This window comes from Gymnoscopelus braueri (genome assembly GCF_963280865.1).
Source record: "Gymnoscopelus braueri genome assembly, chromosome: 13".
Classification (NCBI taxonomy): Eukaryota; Metazoa; Chordata; class Actinopteri; order Myctophiformes; family Myctophidae; genus Gymnoscopelus; species Gymnoscopelus braueri.
Window position 1 is genome coordinate 3,915,732 of NC_137615.1, and position 22,779 is coordinate 3,938,510.

The following is a 22,779-nucleotide window of genomic DNA, read 5'->3' on the forward strand; positions in this document are numbered from 1 at the left end:
CCCATTGACAGCTATTGAATGGTGAAAAGCAAAGATCAAACTAAAGTAAACAAAATAAAGCTTATCTTATACAATCAACTGTCGCTGTCTGTACTTTGCTTGTGGAGACAGACATGCTGGTACACACTTTTAAACACACATTTTAAAACTCCATGATGCTATATCCTTCTGCATGATTAATTATCATTGCGTTCTGTATGAAAACAGTGGGACTGCCATAGCAAATATGTCCATCCCCATATCAATTAGGCCTGCCTTTATAGCAGTATGGGACAGAACTGGTCAGTAAATATATCACAAGTGAACTGTTGCTGTAAGATATTTTCTTTGGTATAAGCTACCTGGGAGCAAATATGTATTACTCATATATTTGAATTGATTTTGTTGATTGAATACTTTATTAACAGTTTGCAAATAACACAGTGGTACAATTGTATAATGATGCTAAAAGGATAACACAAAAATACGTTGTTTCCATTACAACGATATAGGCTACAAGACATCTTCAACACCATAGCAATAAACGTATGCCCTTTAGGGGGAGGTCATTTCTGGTGTTAGGCTTAGATTAGCTTTCTAGGACCAGTTACTAATTCATTCTGCTCTTTTTTATTTAACTTCAAATGCAGACTTGGAAAAAGCCATTCGGCTTATTATACATTTGTTTTAGATTAGGGTCTACTCACAACAAATAGTTTGTGTGTCTTAATATTTTTATTATACTATAACAAAAATTCTCCCACTATATATATATATATATATTTTTTTTAATTGAAAAACAAAAACGTGGCCCTCTCATGCATAAGGATAGCAGTCACTAGAACCAGGGGAAATAATGCTATTTGGAGGGCTCTATACTCCTTTATCAATCATTAATTTTATTTTGTGTTTACCAAGGGCTAGAGATGGTGAGGAGAGACCCCTATCACGGATCAAATAGCCCAGTCCCTTTAAAATGGTAATTGAAAAAAATCTAACGTTTATATTTTCCCTGCTAGAATTACAGCCGTAACTGTTTGGTCGATAGTTTAGAGTGGAAATCTTTTACAGAAATAAGTGGGTGGCTCTTAAGAGCCGTTTTGGGGTAGTGGCAGTTTCAGAATAGTTTAAGCACGTTCTCCACGGATACGACGGGCCAGCTGGATGTCTTTGGGCATGATGGTCACCCTCTTCGCGTGGATGGCGCACAGGTTGGTGTCTTCAAACAGACCCACCAGATAAGCCTCGGCTGACTCCTGGAGAGCCATGACGGCGGAGCTCTGGAAGCGCAGGTCGGTCTTGAAGTCCTGGGCGATCTCCCTCACCAGGCGCTGGAAGGGCAGCTTACGGATCAGCAGCTCGGTAGATTTCTGGTAACGACGGATCTCCCTCAGAGCCACAGTACCAGGCCTGTAACGGTGAGGCTTCTTCACTCCACCGGTTGCCGGTGCGCTCTTACGCGCTGCCTTGGTGGCGAGCTGCTTCCTGGGGGCTTTGCCGCCGGTGGACTTACGAGCGGTCTGCTTGGTTCTTGCCATGGTGGGGTTCTACGGACTGGAGTGGGAATAGGAGTTATAGTGATGTTGACGCAAAACGCTGACTTTATTTCAGCGGCTCTGAGGCGCCGTCGTTCTCTGATTGGTCAGTGGTCAGGAACCTCCTTCTCTGGGAGGAACCGTTCACGCCACTAGTAGTGATTGGAGGCGAACTCAAACACACTCACCCCACGCTCTCATTCATATGTATGATTGGTGGGGCGCTCACACACAGTACTGAGTTGAAGATATAAAAAGCTTCGTGTCACTGTTCCACGGTACATTTCTTTGCAGTTCAACTCTAGAAATATATCTACAAAATGTCAGGAAGAGGGAAAACCGGTGGAAAGTCCAGGGCAAAGGCTAAGACCCGCTCATCCCGTGCCGGGCTCCAGTTCCCTGTGGGTCGTGTCCACAGGTTGCTGCGTAAAGGCAACTATGCCCAGCGTGTCGGTGCCGGCGCCCCTGTCTATCTGGCGGCTGTTCTCGAGTACCTGACCGCTGAGATCCTGGAGCTGGCTGGAAACGCTGCCCGTGACAACAAGAAGTCTCGCATCATCCCCCGTCATCTCCAGCTGGCCGTCCGCAACGACGAGGAGCTCAACAGGCTGCTGGGTGGAGTGACCATCGCTCAGGGCGGTGTGCTGCCCAACATCCAGGCTGTTCTGCTCCCCAAGAAGACCGAGAAAGCTGCAAAGAAATAAATCTTCATTTGTCAAACAAACCCCACAAAGGCTCTTTTAAGAGCCACCCACTGTTTCTATATAAAGAGTTCATATACTTACCACTACCCCTTATACTACAGTCCGCATTACTTTGCAACAACATATTAATATTTGTATTGCATCAACACAATATACGTGAATAAGCTTAAGTTCTTAAGTCGTTCAATGATGTCATTGTACATTGTACAATGCACCCATGCATAAATATGCACGCTGAAAGTATTGGTGTGTGAACGGTGTTACATTTAGTCTTAGCCATGACTCCGTAATCTGTGTATTACTAGTCAGCAACTAAAATGTAGCACGTGGCTATTTTCCTCATAGTTATACAATGTATCAGAGTGCAGTACACCTCCCAACCGGTAGGGTAATTGAAAGCACTATGGTGGAAATACTGAGAAAATGGCCAAAAATCTGTTATAAATGCTTTTTATTGGACAGTACAGACGATACAAGTACTTCGGACGGCCGTACATTATTGTAACATCCGTGGCCAATGAGGAATGAACTTTATATTTGAAAGCTGAACGTTTATGTAGATGTACGGACCAAAAAGGGAGAAAGTGCAAACGCTAGGTTGAAGTTCATCCAGGACTGTCATAATGTGATAGTCATGTTTCAGGGCTATCAGAGGGAGCTTGCTTCCAGAAGATATTCTCGATAATAATGTAACAAGGCTTATATTTGAGCAGTAAAATTAAATACAGACGTTTATGACGTTTATGATACTTCATAGTGCTTTCATAGGAATACACTCTGTATTGAAAGTGTGGGCGGCTCTTAAAAGAGCCTTTGGGTTGTTGGTAGATCAAGTCAGCATTATTAACCTCCGAAGCCGTACAGAGTGCGTCCCTGTCTCTTCAGAGCATAGACAACATCCATGGCGGTCACGGTCTTTCTCTTGGCGTGCTCGGTGTAGGTGACGGCGTCACGGATCACGTTCTCCAGGAAAACCTTGAGGACACCGCGTGTCTCCTCGTAGATCAGACCGGAGATACGCTTCACGCCGCCACGGCGAGCCAGACGGCGGATAGCGGGCTTTGTGATTCCCTGGATGTTATCACGAAGCACTTTACGATGGCGCTTGGCGCCTCCTTTTCCAAGTCCCTTTCCTCCCTTACCGCGGCCAGACATTTTCGCTTTCGTAGAAGATACAGAAGTGAATAACTCTGCACCTCAAAGACATGTATATTTATGTGTGTTCTGAGGACGTAAAAGATGACAGGCAGACCTCGCTGTGTGGGCGGTGCCAAAAGCTGCAGCCCCGCCCCCATACCAGTCTTACACCCATTCACAGCCACTTCACTCCTCTGGAATGTATGAATGACCCAGTTTAGCTTCATGGACACATACACATAGTTATTAAAGTATTTAATATATCAGCATTTTTCTCCCCTTTATTACAAATGTATTTGTGAGTAGCTGTTATGCAATAGCAAAGCCTCTCAGCAAGTCCCCACTGAGGAGTTTTGTATTTTTAAACTGGGAATAGTGTATAAACTGTATTATGTGTTGTGTGATGTGCTGTGAGCTTGTAGAATGGGGACCTGTAGAATAGCCTAAGTATGATGTTGGGTTTAAGTGGTTAAACTGATATTTATGCTATATGAATTAACTAATATTATTGGGGACCCCCTGGAACCACACAGTGAGAACCAGAGCTTTAGGAGCTACAGCAGAGCTACAGAGGACACACACAGGTGGGGCTATCACCCCACCAGCCTCTCACTTAGTAGTAGATAAAACAGACTTAGACTTCTTAAATGAATGAAGTGGAATGTTCTTTTAATGCAGGGGTCTTCAACGTGTTTTAGTCCAGTGACCCCTTAACTCAGAGAGAGGGATGAAGCAGGGACCTGATAAAATTATGTTGCAGATTAAACATTTTCATAGATTTCATAGATAGCGTCATAGACTTGTTTGACAGCACTGTCATCAGTGTTTTGCATCAGTGTTTCAGACAGCCCTCTACTTGTGTACCTTTGGCTCTGTACTTGCTCTTGTATGCTCTTTTTTCACTCTACAAAACCTCTTTGCCAAAAATAGCCGATCTACAGGCTCACAGCGCAAAGCAGTGCGGCACGTTGTGAGCTTGTACGTCTAAGATCGGCTATTCTCAGCAAATGTTCCCACCAGAATATTGCTCTTTGATTTAAGCATCTCACAACAGTATGTCTAATTCAGTAGAATGCATTATGCTATTAATATTGCTATATTGTCCTATTACTTTTCACAGTGTTGTTTTTGCATCTACATATTATGCCTCCTTCCTGCCTGGCCTCTGTTATTATTAGTTTATATGTATTGTGATTCATTTTTATTCTGCTATTGTGCCCTATACATTTTCTCAGATGTTTTTCTTTCATCCATGTATCTGGCCTGATTTTCCTTGGCTCCTATTTCCATGTATTGTAATTTTATATTAAATCAATTTCATCCATGTATTTGGGCTGGATTTGCCTGGACCTTAACCCTATCCACTGTATCATATGGATATTTCTTCATGCATAGGACAGGCCATATAGGATATTGCCATCCATCAGGCACTTTGAAACCCTCTTAATGATTTTTAATGTTGAATACTGTTACACGTTTACAGTGAGGTTGCCTCGTGCAGAATACTGCACTTCACACCTCATTATTGATCAACTTCAGACATTCACTAATTGAAAGGATTGCCTCGTCACTCACAGCCTTTTAAAAACCTGCTTAACCTCTGTTCTACATGACTCTGATAAAGATACACTTGACATCCAAACGTTTGTCACCTGTATACTTAGTACCTTGTCAACAAAGACATTTAATGGTCTGGGATTATCCAGTGATGTATTCCTCTTGTCTGCTGCCGTGTCCCACTCCTGTAATACACTGGACCTGCTGTTAAAGGACGACTTCACCCATTTTCAACCTGTCTTCATATAATTGGTCCTCACTAACGCTTAGTATAATATGGCACCATTTTGTCTATTCACTGTGCCTCAGAGGAGGGCTGTGGACAGTTCAGAAACCCGTCTACCATCATATCATCGCTGGGGAATCCAAGCTAATAGAAACAGCAGGCTTTCTATTCCTGGAAAGTTAGCATGCTATAATAGAAGCCATTGTTCTTACGTTAATAAAAATCAAAATACAAAATGTGAAATATTGTTTGAAAAAAAAAAAATCTGCCTAACGATGATGTCACTGGTAGACATGTTTCTTAATTGTCCACAGCCCTCCTATGAGACACAGACAGACCGAGTAGATTTTCATTTTTACCAGTTTAGCATGAGCAATAGTGAGGACCAATTATATGAAGATAGGTTGAAAATTGGGGAAGTCGTCTTTTAACTCATTGCTAAAATAAACACAAGGAAAGTCAACTGTTAAGACATAATACTCATCAACTGGTTTATATAAATTGCCCAAGATAGTTCAAAGATAACATACAACAATACAAAGTAGTTCATCACAAGGCAAGAAGTTCAAGGGGCTGGCACCATAGAGTTAAAAATAAAGGCACATCTAAAAGCCATAATCTATGAAGGCTGGGAGAAATTGATAAAGGGTGAAAAGCCACCACAGTGACATTCGCAGGAAGGTTTTGGTATGACAACAGTTATAACATTACATAAAGTAACAGAATCAACATCATCAACATCATGGGGCGGCAGTGGCTCAGGGGTAGAGTGGCCGGGTAGAGTGAACTGGAAAACCGCAAGGTTCCCAGTTCGATCCCGGGCTGGGGCGCTCCCCTAGAGTTAGTGTCGAAGTGTCCTTGAGCAAGACGCTGAACCCCTAATTGCTCCCGATGAGCAGGTTGGTGCCTTGCATGGTTTCCTCCGCCATCGGTGTATGAATGTGTGTGTGAATGGGTTAATGGCACAATCAATGTAAAGCGCTTCGGATAGAAGCGCTATATAAATGCACCATTTACCATCATAAAGTCCTTTAGGGGAAAGTATTTGTAAAGTATGTGGCCAATAGGCAGTGGTGGACAAAGTACTCAACTCCAGTACTTCAAAGTCAAGTCAAAGTATAGATACTCCTGGTCAAATATTACTCAATTACAAGTGAAAGTTACAAAGTCAAATTTATACTTGAGTTAAAGTGCTGTAGTATTTGCTTTAAAAAATATTTAAAGTATTCAGATGTAAGGATACCAGCTTTTTAAAATACCTAAGTATTTTAAAGTACATGATTGATTGATTGATTGATTGGATACATTCCTATTCATGTTTTTTGAAAGAATAAATTAATAATGTATTTACCACTACTAACACTATATAGAATAAAATAAAATAAATGTATTTTATTTTATATTATATTGCAACATGATACAATAAGCCTGTTTACAATACTTCATGTACAGATTTCTAACTACAAACTACCTCACAGGGATTGGGGTGTGTGAACTGGATTCAGATCATCTTGAACACAAGTTTAGTTGAGCTTGCTCCTGATCAGCTTAACAGTAAGCACCTGTCTCCCTAGTTGGAAAAAGGGGCATTAAATTGGTTTTAAATAACGGCTTCAGATGAGCTTTTTCAGTATAGTGTGCATGGGTCATTGTAAGCCTTGGCTTGGACCATTGATTCCATACCAAGATGCTTTTAGAAAACTACACTGATTTCAATATATTGTTTCACTCCGGCGTTGTCGAGCGTCTCTACATAAACACAACTGGTCTGTGTTCGGGAGAGGGAAGCCGGGCGGGGACGGTGATAATTGTCACTGCACGTAATCCTACGGGCTGGGGGGGGCACCTGTCAGCAGGGAGTGTTGGGCGGGAGGAGTAGGACGAAGGCTTTACGTCCTCCCGGTGGGGGCTCCTCACTGGTAGGTGAGTCAGTAGGATAGAACAGCAGTGAGAACACAGAAATGTTAGTGGGGAGGAATCAGTTGGCATAATGACTAAATTGGGGAGAAAAAGGGGTAAAAGGGCAAACAAAGAAAAAACTTTCACTGTCAGTCTATCTATCTATCTATCTACTGCTTAACCAAGTGCCATACATTGCAGACACTTTGGTTTTCTCTCGTCAGAGAATCGTGATGTATAAAATGCCAAATTGTTCACAATATTTCAGCAGAACAGCTTTTGCAAAGACGTCTTTCTTTGCAAGGTTAAAATATGCCCACACTGCAGTGTGCTGTTTGATTGCCTCAAAAGAATATATTTTCAAAGTCCTGCTGAGTCATTTCAGTGACTGGATATTTAGTGCATCTATAATCTCTCGGGTAGTAAGGCTGGAAGGGTCTCTCGTGTGAACAGGTGCTCATGGCCTCGTAGGTGTGTATCAGTAGGAATGGGAACCGGGAGGTGAAATAGGAGACAAAGTCATCAGGGGGAAAACCCAACGTCTCCTGGACTTCATCAGGCAGCTCCCAGTAATGATGCTTCTGTTGGAGACAGAAAGGTAGAAACAGATTGTCTGAATCAACATGGGTGTTCAAAGTGCCACACTCCAGCTTAATACGGTCTGTATCAACATGGGTGTTCAAAGTGCCACACTACAGCTTAAAACAGTCTGTATCAACATGGGTGTTCAAAGTGCCACACTACAGCTTAATACAGCCTAAGTCCTATGATGTTTAGGGCTTAACCCATTTAGACCCGAGGCCGATTCTAAAAACGTCTTCTAAATCCTTATTCAAGTTTTCTGAAAAACTTAAAATATTTATTCAAACATTACAAAACATGTACCGGTATGTTGCTATATAATGTACATAGCAACAACAACCCCAAAAGGTGTTCCTGTCTTGAAAGGTATAATAGGGGTTCCCGTCCTAAATGGGTTAATTATAGATCAAACATACACATTTGGATATGATAACTTCTTTTTAGTTTATTGTGTTTTATGCATACAGTACAGTACTATTCTTGTTATTCTTATTATCTAGTGTGTATTGCTGAGTACAAAGTCTTGCAGACCATGTCACACCAGCATTTCGCTGCTTGTCACTGTATGAGTGAGTGACAAATGAAGCCCTATTGATTCTCATGATTCTTGATAACACTGCAAGGCTAAGACTTAAGCCTAAATAAATAACAAACAAATACAAATAAATAAATTAAAAGAAGACCATCGGCTAGCTGTGAAGATCCAAAATGACAGGCAGACAGACACAAACAAAGTCATACAGGTATTATCCAGTTAAAGGAAGGATTAGCCATGCCCTCTTCCTCATAGATATTAGAAACCTAGATACCTCATTGGCCTCTGCAGTTCATTGGGGCGACTTGTATCGCAATACACGGCGGATCTTCCGTCTTCCGCAGGGAACCTGTCACTCAAAGTGACTACTGGCCAATCACAGCGCTCACAGTGCGTTGACTACTGGCCAATCACAGTGCGTCTTTTCCAGTGCAATGGTTCTCAACCAGTGGTCCGGGAACCACCAGTGGTCATTGAGGGGGTTCCAGGTGGTACCCAGCTAAATGATGGAGAGTTGATAATAACCAAATGGACCCTTATAGATCTTTAAATCTTGAGTATAACATTTCACACTGTCAAGAGTCAAATTGTTAAACATCTGCATTACTTACTAAACAAGTACACAATTAGAGAACGTAAACAATTGTTATTTTGACAACAGCTTATCGAACGATAACATATTCTACGTTTTGGGTGTGAGAGGCTAAAGCTTATCAAACGGTGTTCCGTGACTCAAATGCTGAATAAATAATGGACCTTGATATGAAAAAGGACCAGTCTCTTATTTGAATTTCACAAATAGAGTGTGGAGTTTGCCAAGTTCCAACTAACTAGATGCTGCGCACAGCTGCCAGCTGCTGCCTCTCAAAGGGTTAAGAGCTGGGTTAAGAGCTGGGTTACAAAAAGACCCGCCCCCACCTGCCTCTGATTGGCCTACCGAACTTCCACGTGTGTGACGCACACGGCAGCCCTGCGGAAGCAGGAAGCGCGCCCGAGATACAGACGCTTCAGAGCCGAATGAGGCGTCTACCTTTATATGTCTATGCTCTTCCTTGTCCAACCAAACGTATTACCAATCTCCAATCACCTATGACCCATGACCTGTAACCTACCATAACAGTCTGACACATACATACAAAATATTTGAGTTAAAAGCAGGTAAAGTGTCTTTGCCAGTGGGGACACAGTCTTACCAGGTTTCTTATCGCACGGAGAAGACTTTTGACCTGGCGTCCGTCATACTTAGCACGCTCGCCTTGAAGGAGATCTGCCAACGAGACAAGTCACACCCAATGTATTAACCACAAGCTGGGTTTGAACAGTTGAATGCACAACACCATCAAGCAAAACACACACATTGAAAATGTCAGGGAATAAAAGCATTTCATGATTATTAGTTTGTACCTGGAAATAAGATTTGAATGTTTGAATTTAGGCTTACATTTAACAACGGGAGGGACATGTGTTCCCAACGGGCATCTGTCTAGTGTTTATAAACAATGGTTGGGTTTGGTTCAGGCTTGGTTAGTTACTACTCTCAGATTCAGGACAGATATACAGCCAAATCCACACTCTAGGTGGAAGGCCTATGATCAAGGATGGCGATGGTTGATTCCTTGCATTAATTATGTTTGAACAGGGTTGGACATATCAGCCTGGGAATTTAAAATACAGTGGTTGGTCCCTATATCTGTCCAAATAATAAAGTAGTTGGAGCATGTAGCCAAAGCACGTCAACCAGCTGATCAGTCAGTCTATGCAAGTAGTACGAACCAAAAGGGACCAGCATGATGTAGGTGTGTGCGTGTGTGTGTGTGTGTGTGTGGCAACACGGTTGGCTGTGAGCAGTAGGCACTTCAGAAATAAGAACAAAACAACTTCACAAGATGTTGGCGTAGAGATTCACTGAAAAATGCATTGTTTGAGTTGCACAGAGTTGCACATCTGCAGCCGACAGGGGTGAGTCTTAGCTCGATCAACGGTCGTAACTTGCTCATGATGCAACAGGATGTAGCAATCACAAAATAATGTCTAAGAAATGAAAGCTCAGCTCAATTAAAAAATAAAAGGTATGTATTTATCCAGGGTAAGTCCAAATACAAATGCTTTATTTCACACTCCTATGATAACACACTTTCACACCTGGGAACTTTCCAATGCAACCGGTCTTTTACTGTTGGAGCAGTTTTGGGGTTATGGTATATGCCTTGCTCAAGGGCACTTCAATGGTGGATATTGAGGGAGGGGTGAGATTTACTTTCTCACCCTGATTTCTTTCCTGCCAGTCTGGTGTATGAAACCTCCATCTTTCCGGTCATAATGCTCTTAACATTTAGGATGGCACAGCACAGAAGATAATATCAGTATGTGTGCTATGTTAGTTAGGTCCCATACATGTCTGTAGAGGCTCTGTGATGTGCTGTAACCAGTCCTCCTCGACAATGTCCTGCTGCCCTCTTTCCAGCCGTGTCATGATTTGTCCATCCAGCAGCTCCTTTTGAAGTCTGTCACTCACTTCCTGAATAAAAACATTGACAATATTTTCAGTCAGCTGCCAAGCGTCCTCTAGTGTCTGGTTCTGAAATCATTTGGACAATACTCTGACCATCACATATCCAAAACACTATTCTGAACACACCTCTCTTGGTACTGTTGAGAATATAAACTACGGTATCCATCCATGTCAAATACAATATATATGTGCAGCCGATTACCATGAACTTTACTTGAGAATAAGTGTATTTGACCTGAGAAGAACACTAACCTGGAAGAAGTCTAGTACCTTCTCCGACTTCCAGAAGAAGGGGAGTTTCAGGAGTTCCTTTAGTGAATGCGTTCGTACTTCAATCGACTTCATCTTCGATGCAACATGCATCATGGCCAAGTCATCTGGAGGGGACAGTGTTAAAACAAGCATGACGGTCATTACAAGGTAGTCTCTATCTACTATGATGCACCTCATAACAGAGTGACTTTCATTGCCATTTTACAATCCTTCTCATACAGTATAGTTCCATTTGCATTTGTCCATGTTCATTTTTGAAATAAAATATTTTGTTTTGCTAATATTACTAGAAAAAATAAAATAAAAAAAGATTCACAAACCATATAAACTTCCTTTGTGTAAAGTGGAGGACATGATTAAAGTGTCCTCACCACGGCTTGGGTCGACCTCAACAATACAGATGGGGGATGACACTAACCCGAATGCCTTTCCCGCTCCCATGATGTCATCTTTGTACCGGAACTAGAGAGAAGAAGGGTGAAGGTCATGACCTGGTACCACTGTGAGAATTCCACATTTTATAAGTTGATATTATTATTTTGTGCTCCACATAGTTCTGCTTCTGATCATTCATTACAACTGACTGACCTCGAGTTCACTGCCCACAGGAACCTTCTCGGCCTTTTCAAACCCAGAGATCATGAGCCTCCGCTGACCGCTGGGATCAGGGGTGGACACCAGGAGGGTTCTGTGGTCTATGGCATTGTGAACTGGAGGATAGAATCATATGAAGCCAAGACTTACACTGGGCATGAAGATGTTGTACATGAACAATAAATAATAATAAACAATTCCAACATGATTTTGTACTGCAATCAGTAATAGTTACCTATTTTTAGAGAGTGTAGGTGATCTAGTCCTTCTATGATCTGTCGAAACACCATCACTGCCTCTAGTCCATGAAGGTGACAATCCCAATTATCACGGAATAGGTACTGGAAAAAGACACAAGGCACCATTGTAGTGAAAGAAGGACAAAAAGTGTGATGACATTGTCCAACTAACTGTGTTAACACATTAACCGCCAAGAACGTAGTCCTACGGTCCGTTAAATCCAACTGTTAAGCGCCGAGACCGTAGCCCTACGGTCCACGGTCTTTTCGCGCTAAACATGTCCGGGTTCACTTTCGGATTTTTTTTTATCCACTTCCGTTTCCGGTTTGATGACCGGAAACGGAATTATTTGGGATCCGATTTTGACGATCACGTCCGCTCCCATTCTACAGACGAAACTGAAACTCAATTCTCTTCCTGTAGTTTTTTCTCCTCGCATTTCACTGTTTAACGTAATCCGCTCTAACTACAACATGGATGCCCCGTTTGACACGTGATTTTCACTGGGAGATACGTTGAGATGTCGCGGATGTAAACGGACCGTGTACGGCTCAATCTTAAGGATTTTAACAAGATCTATGGCGACATGAAAAAAACTAAAAAACAACAAAAACACCTTGGCACTGGTGAGTACATTATGAGATTAACCTCTGGCGGTCGATGTGTTAAGAGTGGTCCAGTGCATTTCTAAATGATAAGATGCTTCACTGTTTGTCACCAGGTTTGAAGTGGTTTTACAGACTTCTCTCTTATCCTGCCTGCTAAACCCAGACATAATGTTGTACTGAGGTCAGTCAATCTGTTATGCAGTGCAGTACCTCAACCAGTGTTGCTTCAAATGAACTGAAGGCGATGTAGTGGAACTGATGGTCCTTAGTGGAGACAAAGAGGCGAACAATGTTGGGGTGATGTTGGTCGTCTGCCTCCCTCATCAGGTCCAGCTTCTGGTCGATACATCTAGACTCATCTAGGGGAATTCTCTCGACTGCCACCAGACGTCTGTCAAACTCACCCCTGGTGGAGAAAGTACAGACATACAAGGTTTAATGGGGAAACAGAAAAAACATGCATAATTCTATAATCTATCTATAATGGATAAACATGCAAGATCATTATTAAGATGGATCTTCCAAATGCTCACAAATGTTTCCTTGCCCACGCACGCAATTCTGGAGCCTGGAGGGCGGAAGTATCGCGAGACGAGACTTCCAACGTGATTTCAGTAAAACTGATCTGTAAACAACAATGGCCGTGTAGCAATAGCATAGCAGTGACACCAGACGGACCACACACTACAGATATATACGAGAATTTTTTTTTTTTCCAGCGACGGAAATAAGAAGATTTAGCCTAGATCAAGACGGCCGTTCTGAGCTGCGGGGGGCGGGGTCCCCGAAATCATAACATCACTCAATATGAACTGGGGGTCCGGGACCCCTCTCATCATGACTTAATAACATCAAATCAAGGTAGGAAAACGCCAAGGGCGAAATACGCCTTTAATTTATACTCCATCGCGCAATGGTGTTGCTTTCTTGACAAAACAAACAAATCTACAAAGCAAACCTTGCAATGTGACGCAATGACAACTTCGGTAAATGATAATCCTGAAAAGCGTTAGTTTGCTCAATGTTGTCTTCTACCCGATGCCTGTTGATTGATGACTTATGATTTAATATGCTGAGATGATCAGATCAGGTAATAAAGTTAACTGACTGAATATTAAGCGATATGGCGTTAGTAAATAGACAAAGTTATAGCAAGAGTATGCTTAGTGAGACCTATAGACTTCCATTGTAAACAGAAAATGTTCAAATAATATTCAAACATGCATTGCCAAAATCAACTTAAAGGACGACTTCACCGCTTTTCAACCTATCTTCATATAATTGGTCCTCGCTAATACTCATGATAAAATGGTACCATTTTTTTCTACTCGGTCTGTGTCTCAGAGGAGGGCTGTGGACAGTTCAGAGTCCCGTCTACCAGTGACATCATCAATGGGGAATCCAAGCTAATAGAAACTGCAGGCTTTCTATTCCTGGAAAGTTGCAATGCAATAAAAGAAGCAATTGTTCTCGTGTTAATAAAAATCTAAATAAAAAATGTGAAATCTTGTTGGAAAAAAAAATCATGCCTAACGATGATGTCACTGGTAGACGGTTTCTGGACTGTTCACAGTCCTCCTATGAGACACAGGCCGAGTAGATTTTTTTTTTACCATTTTATCACGAGTATTAGTGAGGACCAATTATATGAAGATAGGTTGAAAAGCGGTGAAGTCGTCCTTTAACAGTTGATTTGGAATTTGAGTGTTCAGAGATAACAACAAGAACCAGATAAATGCTGAAGTAACGTGAACACGTTGCAAGATCAAAGAGTGTCAGTGAAGTGTCAGTACTGGTAGCGCCAAATAAGATAACTTTAGTTTATAAAACTCTTCCATCATTTAGAAATATATAATAAAGATGTACATAAAAATTCAGCAGTGGCGCATGTAGATGAAACTCTTATCATAAACAATTATTATTAGCAAAGAAAATTACTTACCTGAACACAATGCCATCACCAAAAGTACCATGTCTCCATGTATCCCTGTGGTACACAGTTATGCCACCCACTTCCACCTCATCTGAAATGACACATGCAGAATTGCAGGTCCATAAAATTCATTTGACCTCATATTGACTGAAAATGTATGTTCTATTTTTCACCCCATTCAGCCATGTCATCCTTGTTTTTGCAACTATGCCTAAGGGCCCCTACACAGTGCCCGACATTTGAAATGGTCGGCGAGTGAACAGATCGTTAAGCATTTCACATTGCAAGTTTTTCTCTTGAAATCGGGCTAAATATATCGTTGTGATTCTCGCACGATTGATTGGTCGGCGACAGGGGTTCACTGATTGCAAGATATTTCACCATGATGTGATCCCGACCCAATACATATATTTGTTTTTATTCCAAACGTCTTACGAAAACGTGAAAGGCTCCCGTGATATATGCGCGAGACCGAGACAGGACGCCAATGATTGACATTAAATAATTCTCAATTTCTCTGTATCTCTCTCTCTCTCTCTCTGAAACAAACGTTTCAAAAGTCAATCAGGGTGCAATTCAGATCAGAAGCAGTGTTGCCGTGTCCGCTTATTATAAGCGAGTTGCTTGTAAAAAATGTTGGTGGTTGCAATTCTTTTTAGCTTATTTCCAAAGTGTAGTTGCTTATTTGGCTTAATTGTCTCCGCCAGGCCGAAAGGCATGGCGAGAGAGTATGTTTTGCCCCCTGTCCGTCCGTCCGTGTGTCCGTCCGTCCGTGTGTCCGTCATTCTGTCATTTTGTGTACAGCTAATCTCCGGCACCGTTGGCTTGATTGCAGCGAAACTGTGCACACACACTCCCTGGATGCCAGAGCAGAACCTCTGCCCCAAATTTTTCAAATTAGCCTTTTATAGCGCCACCAGGAGGCTGCTTTTTGCAAAACACATCTCTTGACAGTACTCCTACAGATTTTATCCAAACATCATGCAAATCAGTACACAGTATCTCTATAGTCATGTGATCAACACGGATCTGTCCAATTTTCCATATTTCATCCTGATTGGCTAAGGTTGGCTTCCAAAGTTTGCAGGATTGGTCCATTTTGAACTAAATGCCTCAAATCATGAACGCAGCTTTCGATTTCCGTGAGATTTCACACGCACATTCCCACTAGGCCGAGGAAGAAATGCCACTTGAAAATCTTTCGCCGCAGGCTGAAAACCCACCTCTTCAGGAAACACTACCCTTCCTCTTTGCCTGGCCTACTTGTTGTTAACTAGTTGTACGAACTCTTGTTTTATTGTTGTATTGTTTTATTGGATCTTAGTCGATACACGTATTTATTTTAGCTTGTGCTCATTTGATTTTGCTATTTTGTCTCATCTGTTTAACACATTGAATGCCAATCGCGTAGATCTACGCGAACCTATTTAAAGCCGCAGCGTGCCAGTCGCGTAGATCTACGCGTAGATCTACGCGAACCGCCGATTCGCGTTGGAAATTTTCCAGGTGCACTTTCTGATTTTTTTGATCCATTTCCGGTTCCGGTTTGATGATCGGAAACAGAATTATTTGGGATCCGGTTTTGACGATCACGTCGGCTCCCATTCTAAAGCGCACACTGAAACTCAATTCTCTTCCTGTAGTTTTTTCTCCTCGCATATCACTGTTTAACGTAATCCGCTCTAACTACAATCATGGAGATCCGTTTGACATGCGGTTTTCACTGGGAGATACAGTCGCGGATGTAAACAGACCGTGTACGGCTCAATCTTAAGGATTTGAAGATCTATGGCGACATGAAAAAAACAAAAAAACAACAATAACACGTTGGCACTGGTGAGTACATTATGAGATTAACCTCTGGCGGTCAATGTGTTAAGAAAGTAGGTAGCTGATATATTGCACTTTTACCTTAGCGCTAGGTATACTCTTGGTTGCTTGTTTTTGCAGGAAATGCACTTAAGACTTCTGGTGATTAGTAGTTTCGTTCCCTACCTATGTTGAATGCACTTATTGTAAGTCGCTTTGGATAAAAGCGTCTGCTAAATGACTGTAATGTAATGTAATGTATATCGCCTACTCGTCTCCTACTCGCACATTCAATGGTCTGATAAAACGTGATAATCTCCCATTCAATGCATTGATAGCATTCAAAGCCGGTGGAACCAATGGGTTCCTCCTCCGATACACATTGAGTGTACCCCTCCCTACTGAACAGGCGCCTTGTCTGACCAGCAAGGGCTGCTAGTCCGGTGAATAGGCCTTCCACCCATGAACGATACCAACACCGCTTTGTGCTCCTGGACAGCCCAGGTATTGAACCTGAGTGTCTGTGGTGCTGGGCTACGTTCTGTTTGCAGTGAAACTGTATAAACTAACACACTTAACTGTGCATGTGTGTAATGTTCATCCTTACCTCTGTCGTCAGCCTCGTTGGCAGGTTTGTGTCTTGAGTCTCCTTCTAGTGGTTTCACCCAGGACAAGAGCTCCTCCTAGCAGGAAGGAGGACAGAAGGATACAGGTTTACATTTTGGCTTTGAGGTCTAAACACTTAAACCGTAGACTGTACTTAAAAGGGATATTTCACTTTCAAAAAATCTTTTGGTCATTTTATCGTCTACTCAGGCTTTTGTGAGCCCCCCAGACCGTTTTTAAGTTGCTTGATTCAGTATTTAGATATTTGATATTCATTTTATCAGACACGCCCCCTTCCTATACAAACCCATTATAACTTCAAACTCCATTTTTAACATGTTAGATTCATCAAAAACACCCGTCCTTGGTTCTGGTGACTCACCCTGCCCTCCTAATACGCGAGGGGGCCGTGTTTTTTCGATAATTCTTTTCATTTATTTTTAATATTTTTTTTTGAAAATGAAAAAAATTAAATACAATAAAAAATAAATTTAAAATAAATGAAAAAAGTAATCGAAAAAACACGGCCCCCTCACGTATTAGGAGGGCAGGGTGAGTCAGCAGAACCAAGGACAGGTGTTTTTGATGAATCTAACGGGTTAAAAATGGAGTTTGAAGTTATAATGGGTTTGTATAGGAAGGGGGCGTGTCTGATAAAATGATTATCAAATATCTAAATACGAAATCAAGCTACTTAAAAACGGTCTGGGGGGCTCACAAAAGCCTGAGTAGACGATAAAATGACCCAAAGTTTTTTTGAAAGTGAAATATCCCTTTAACCCCGATTCTACAAATGCCTTCTAAATCAGTAGTTCTCAGTTTTTTTTCTTGACAAGGAACCCCAAAATGATATGTATTTGGCCGCGGACCCCCATCTGAATTTTTTTTGTGCCAGGGACCCCCAAAAGAGAAGATTTGTGTTAACAAATTCAAAATTATTACATTTCTTTCCAACACTTTCAAGATCTTTCAATTTATTTTCAAAAATAGCAGATGTACAAACTCGCAGCGTGCTATGAGCTTGTACATCTGCTATTTTTGAGAACCACTGTTCTAAACCACTGCTCTAAATCCTTACAAAAAATATTTTTCTATAAATATAGTTAACATCTAAAATGACACAGATGCTTTCCCAGTTCTAATGGGTTAATTGACCGGCGTCCTCCTAGGGTCTATCCTTTGCCCCCACCCTTTTCCCTCTACACCAAATCTCTTTGCCAAAAATAACCAATCTACAAGCCTCACAACGCACCACAATGTGACCCGTTGTGAACTTGTAGATCCTGCTTTTTTCAGAGAATGTTCACCTAATTTTAACAATTGTTCTTGAAAAAAGTTTTTTGTGTAACCACAGTTAAATGGTCCTTAGTAAAACTCTCCTTTAACACATTGGGTGCCAGAATGTTATAATAACAGAATACGTTCGGTGCCGGGAATCTCACCGTTAACCTCCATTGTGCTGTTTAAAGCTGTAGACTCCATGACGAGCAATCCATGAAAAAAAAAGCATGGCTCCATTTTACCCGATGGTCCTGGCTAACGGCTGGAACGATAACATCTTTCACGTGAGTAACAATGGCGGAGCGATCGCGGATGCAAAATTAGTTGTTTTCCCCATAGAAAAAAGTTTCGGAGTTATAGGCGTTTTAGAGAAGGAAATAGACAGGAAGTGGATGGGGAGCCATCCGCTTCCAGTCAATGATCCATCTGGCCCTTCCTTCTCAGAATCGCCTAGGGTGATCCCAGAGCTGCTCTAGCCCCTCCCGCATGGAAATAAACTAAAATAAACTAAAAGACAAAACTCACGTATGCATACGTTTTTTAGGAAAGTTGGCACTCCACGGGTGTATTTGCAAAGCAGTATTAATACGGTTTTGGCACTCAATGTGTTAACAAAGCATGGCTGCTAACGGACATTATTTAGCTGAATCCAGAATCTGATTCAGAACCAGAAGAGGCTCCGGCAGGAGTTCAAACATTATGAACGCAGCAGCATGTTTCTAAATGGTTAGTTAACCCTTTAAGACCGGGTAAGCATCTGTCATTTTAAGATTTCTTTGGCTTTTCAAAAATAGCAGATATATGAGCTTGTAGCTCTGCTATTTTTGAATAGCTAAAAAATAAATATAAAAAAATGGGCTAAAACCCTCACAGTATTTCTTTTTACCTTTTCCCCCCTCTCAATGTCGACAATAATCTAATGATACAGATAAACAAAACTACTGTTACATGTTACAATTGGTAACAGATAGTGACCTGGACGCTGCCTGCTGTGTCCTGCTCTCTCCTGGCTTGGATTGTCGTCTGGCTTTTCGGAGCGGCTGCCTGTCCACTCTGCTCTCCTGCTGGCTGGGGAATTACGTGTACGTTCTCTTTGGAGCCGTCTGGGCTGCAGGAACGTTGTCTGTCTTTGGACCGGCTCCTGCCATGGGCGCTCCTGTCCATCACAGCTGCATCCTTGCTGCTCTTGCTTGTCTTGTCCTGCTTAGGATCCTTGGTCATCCTGTCCTGGGATTTACTCTGGCTGTGGAGTTCGGAGCTGGTCTTACTGTTCTCCACCGAATCCCGAGTGGAGCCGTTTCTTCCAGCCCTGGGTGATGAGGATGTTCCTACACTGACCCTCCTCAAAGATCCGCAAAGATCCTCCAGCAAAGCCTTGTGGTCCAGACTGGGTTTTCCAGAGGAGGGGGAGGGATCAGTCTTGATGACAGTGCCCTCCTTGAGTTTGCGGTTCTTGTTCTTGTGTTTCTTCTTCTTATGTTTGACACTGATGCTGTGATGTTTGGACTCCTCTTCTTGTTTCACACCGTTAGTCTCCGTTTCCTCCTGAAGCAAGAACCACAGAACAGTATAACACATCTGATCATAGCATTATTAAGCATGTTTATGGTCATTATCTGCAGGGACGGACGGTAAAGAAAGTTGGTGAAAATGTACTCTGTCTCCCGGTGGGAGCTAGGTGAGTCAGTAGCATACAACAGCAGTGACTGACAACACACACACAAACGTGTGTGGGGAGGAATCAATTGGCCATCAATATCTAAATACTAACTCGACAACATGTTGATAACATGTTAATAAATTAATGCACCTTAAAGCACCTTAGTGATTATCTATGTACCTTTTAAATGAGTAGGACATGTCTCCTCTCAGTGAGTTAACGGTTGTCTCATAACATTGGCAACACTGGTATATTGTATATAGACGGGAACACTGGTGTACTGCTGCTATTGTGTACAGTATATGTACAGTATATACTGCTACATTGTCTGAGGAGCTGAACAATAACGCTTTTCACTCGTATGAACCTGTACACAAGACGTAACAATAAAGATCGCCTTGAACCATAACTGTAGACTGATCCTAAATCCTCAATTATCAATGTAAACATATACCATATATACCACATATTTAAGATATCAATCGAGCTCACAAAGAGGCCTGTTATATATATTTCCATTGACTTAATGTAATACTGTGGAGTGTTGAATATGACGAGCCGTTCTATTGCAGCTAGTTGATTGGTTTTTTTTCTGTGTAGCTTGATATACATATTGTACTTGCATATATTTATAAAAAGCCCACCTGCTCTTCTTCCTCAGGTATATTTCCATTGTCCTCTTTCCCTCTCCTCTCTCCTCCATGTGTCTGCAGGTCTGGTTCCCTGTGCAGAGCAGAGCAGAGACAGTCTCATTCACATACATATTTGGCCACAGACCCCCATCTGAAAATATATTGTTCCAGGTCTCTCTATAAGACAAGATCTGTGTTTGGAAAAAAAAAAAAAAAAATCAAAGATGTTCCAAAAATATTCTATAGCCACCATTTTCGAGTTTGCTGGGGGCCCCCTGAAACCCCCCAATTGGACCCCCTGGCCCTGGGGTTCTATTTGAGAACCACAGACTTACAGCAACAGTGATCTGACAGTAACCTTGGATCAACTCGATAAAATACATCTATGATGATAGTCTTGATCCTAGGCTAATCTGACTGTAGCCCTGGAACATTCATGGATTAACTTCAACCTGGTGTTTGCTTTTTCTCCCTTTTTGGCCCGAACATTTACATAAACGTTCAAATTTCAAATATGAAGTAATTGCCCTATGGCAACGGTTGTTACAATTATGTACGGGCCCTCAGAGGTACCCGTATTTTCCGTATTGTTCAATAAAAAGCATTTTAATCCGATCGGTGGCCATTTTCTCTATATTTTTGCCATGTGCTTTCAATTACGCAACCCTATCGGTTGGGAGGTGTATTGCACTCCGTTTACGTTGTAACTTTATGAGAAAATGGCCACCGATCTAATTAAAATGCTTTTTATTGAACAATACGGAAGATACGGGTACTTCTTAGGACCCGTACATAATTGTAACATCCGTGGTCATGGGTTAAGCACTTTATATTCTAAATCTGAACGTTTATGTAGATGTACAGGCTGTAAATGGAGAAAGTGCAAACACCAGGTTACAGTTCATCCATGACGGTCGTGTGACATCCATGGCTAATCTGACTTCAACTTCTAGTTGTTCCATGAGTCTGACTCTGACGAACACATAAAAACCACCCTGATCACTAATAGTGTTTAGACCAGACATAATGCTGTTGAATTGATGTTGTTATCTAAACTACACCGATATGAACTGTGTTTAGTTGCTTCAACTTTAAAGTAAACAAACATTCACGCTCTGTCCCTCGGTGAGGCTGCTAGTTCCTTAGCTTCAACGAATCACGATACTAACGCTAACTAACTAACTAACTAACTAACTTAGCCAACGGCTAACGCTACCTACATTCCAATGAGAAAGGAGGACAGTTCGTTATTAACACAGGGTGTAATAACTAATAATGTCTAAAAGTTCCTTCCTTACAAAGTGTTGTCTGTCATCATTCATTCTTCTAGACGTGATCTTCTCATAGAGTTAAAAATAAGGGATCTTCTCCACCAATGTTGCCAGATATTGCGACAGAAATAAGCAACCAGGTCCATTAAAACAAGCCCAAAAGACACATTTTGGGTTGCAAGTAAATATCTCCCTTTTTTGGGGTTTCCTACATTTAAACAAACATGTATATATTTCAAATATTTTTTTAAGTTTAAACAAACAAAAAAACACAAAAATCACATCAATTGAAAACAATTCTAACATTTTCCAGAAGTATTTCATTAAAAATATTGATCATTTTGATCTTGTAGATCTTTTTTCACCGGTTTGTGTCCGGGGCAAACGTCAAATTTCTCTTTTGGGTCTTGAGCTAAAAAGTTTGGGAACCACTGGTATAGACAACATGAGCACTTTAATTAAACCTATACACATCTGCTATTTTCCTCAAAAAGTAAAAAAAAAAGAACATATATTTTGTTTTGAAACATTCTAACAACACAAACTGGGATCCCTGTCAAAAAAACGTTTTATTCATATGCGAAACGTTTTATTCAGATGCGGATACGTGGAAAATTACATAGTAATTGGGGGGTCCTTGACATGAAAATGTTTGAGTAACACTATTTTAAACAACATTTAGGGAACAAGCCCAAATAAGCAAAGTACACTTAAGAAACAAGCCCAATAAACTGCAACCCGCAACCACCAATATTTGCAAGCAACTTTGCAGGAAAAACAATCCCAAAGTCGCTTATAATAAGCGGACATGGCAACACTGAGAGCTAGCCTTCTAGCTGTGCGTTCATGAGGCAGCGCCCAGATGCGTGTACACTGGGATAGGTGACACATAATGAGCTCTGACTGGAGTTGGACTCACTGAATAAACTCTCAAGAGCAAGGGCGCCGATACTGTGGGTGCTAAAGAAAGCCCCCAGAAGAAATCACGAGCACCCATCACAAACTCATCACAAAAAAAAAGAAAAAGAAAAAACCTCCAACATCTACACACTTCATGAAGTACATCTTTTGAACCAAATTAACCGAATTAACCGCATTAAAGTTTAAAAAAAAAAGAAGTAACAAACCCGGGGAAAAAATATCATTTTTGCGCGTTGCGCACCCAGTAGCGTGCACATACATCTCAAGAGGGTGCGTTTGGAAATG

General features: G+C 41.5%; 4 protein-coding genes across 5 annotated transcripts; 1 reads left to right on the forward strand and 3 right to left on the reverse strand.

Annotated features, from left to right (window-relative positions):
• Positions 1–1,106: 1,106 nt before the first annotated feature.
• On the reverse strand, positions 1,107–2,055 carry LOC308097849 (histone H3.2; the record flags this gene model as incomplete). The annotated part of the gene is made up of 2 exons (XM_080445948.1): positions 2,009–2,055; positions 1,107–1,526 (listed from the first exon to the last, which is right to left on the reverse strand). Exon 2 carries the CDS (start codon positions 1,515–1,517, stop codon positions 1,107–1,109), a length of 411 nt encoding a protein of 136 aa, XP_080302074.1. The 5' UTR covers positions 1,518–1,526; positions 2,009–2,055.
• On the forward strand, positions 1,835–2,218 carry LOC308097853 (histone H2A-like; the record flags this gene model as incomplete). The annotated part of the gene is made up of 1 exon (XM_080445952.1): positions 1,835–2,218. The coding sequence occupies one exon, from the start codon at positions 1,835–1,837 to the stop codon at positions 2,216–2,218; it is 384 nt and encodes a 127-aa protein (XP_080302078.1).
• An 843-nt stretch (positions 2,219–3,061) lies between these two features.
• On the reverse strand, positions 3,062–3,373 carry LOC308097867 (histone H4; the record flags this gene model as incomplete). Its single annotated transcript, XM_080445966.1, has 1 exon — positions 3,062–3,373. One exon carries the CDS (start codon positions 3,371–3,373, stop codon positions 3,062–3,064), a length of 312 nt encoding a protein of 103 aa, XP_080302092.1.
• A 2,290-nt stretch (positions 3,374–5,663) lies between these two features.
• On the reverse strand, positions 5,664–21,662 carry LOC308097833 (serine/threonine-protein kinase/endoribonuclease IRE1-like). 2 transcript variants are annotated; one of them, XM_080445918.1, is made up of 14 exons: positions 21,601–21,662; positions 20,315–20,393; positions 18,986–19,555; positions 16,731–16,806; positions 14,324–14,405; positions 12,592–12,787; positions 11,769–11,874; positions 11,528–11,649; positions 11,311–11,401; positions 10,919–11,043; positions 10,549–10,672; positions 9,348–9,421; positions 6,969–7,618; positions 5,664–6,839 (listed from the first exon to the last, which is right to left on the reverse strand). In XM_080445918.1, exons 1-13 carry the CDS (start codon positions 21,618–21,620, stop codon positions 7,382–7,384), a joined length of 1,902 nt encoding a protein of 633 aa, XP_080302044.1. In that variant the 5' UTR covers positions 21,621–21,662; the 3' UTR covers positions 5,664–6,839; positions 6,969–7,381. The 2 variants fall into 2 exon arrangements, with proteins under 2 accessions (XP_080302044.1, XP_080302043.1); XM_080445917.1 differs by having other exon boundaries at positions 5,664–7,618; positions 11,260–11,401.
• Between the last annotated feature and the right edge of the window lie 1,117 nt (positions 21,663–22,779).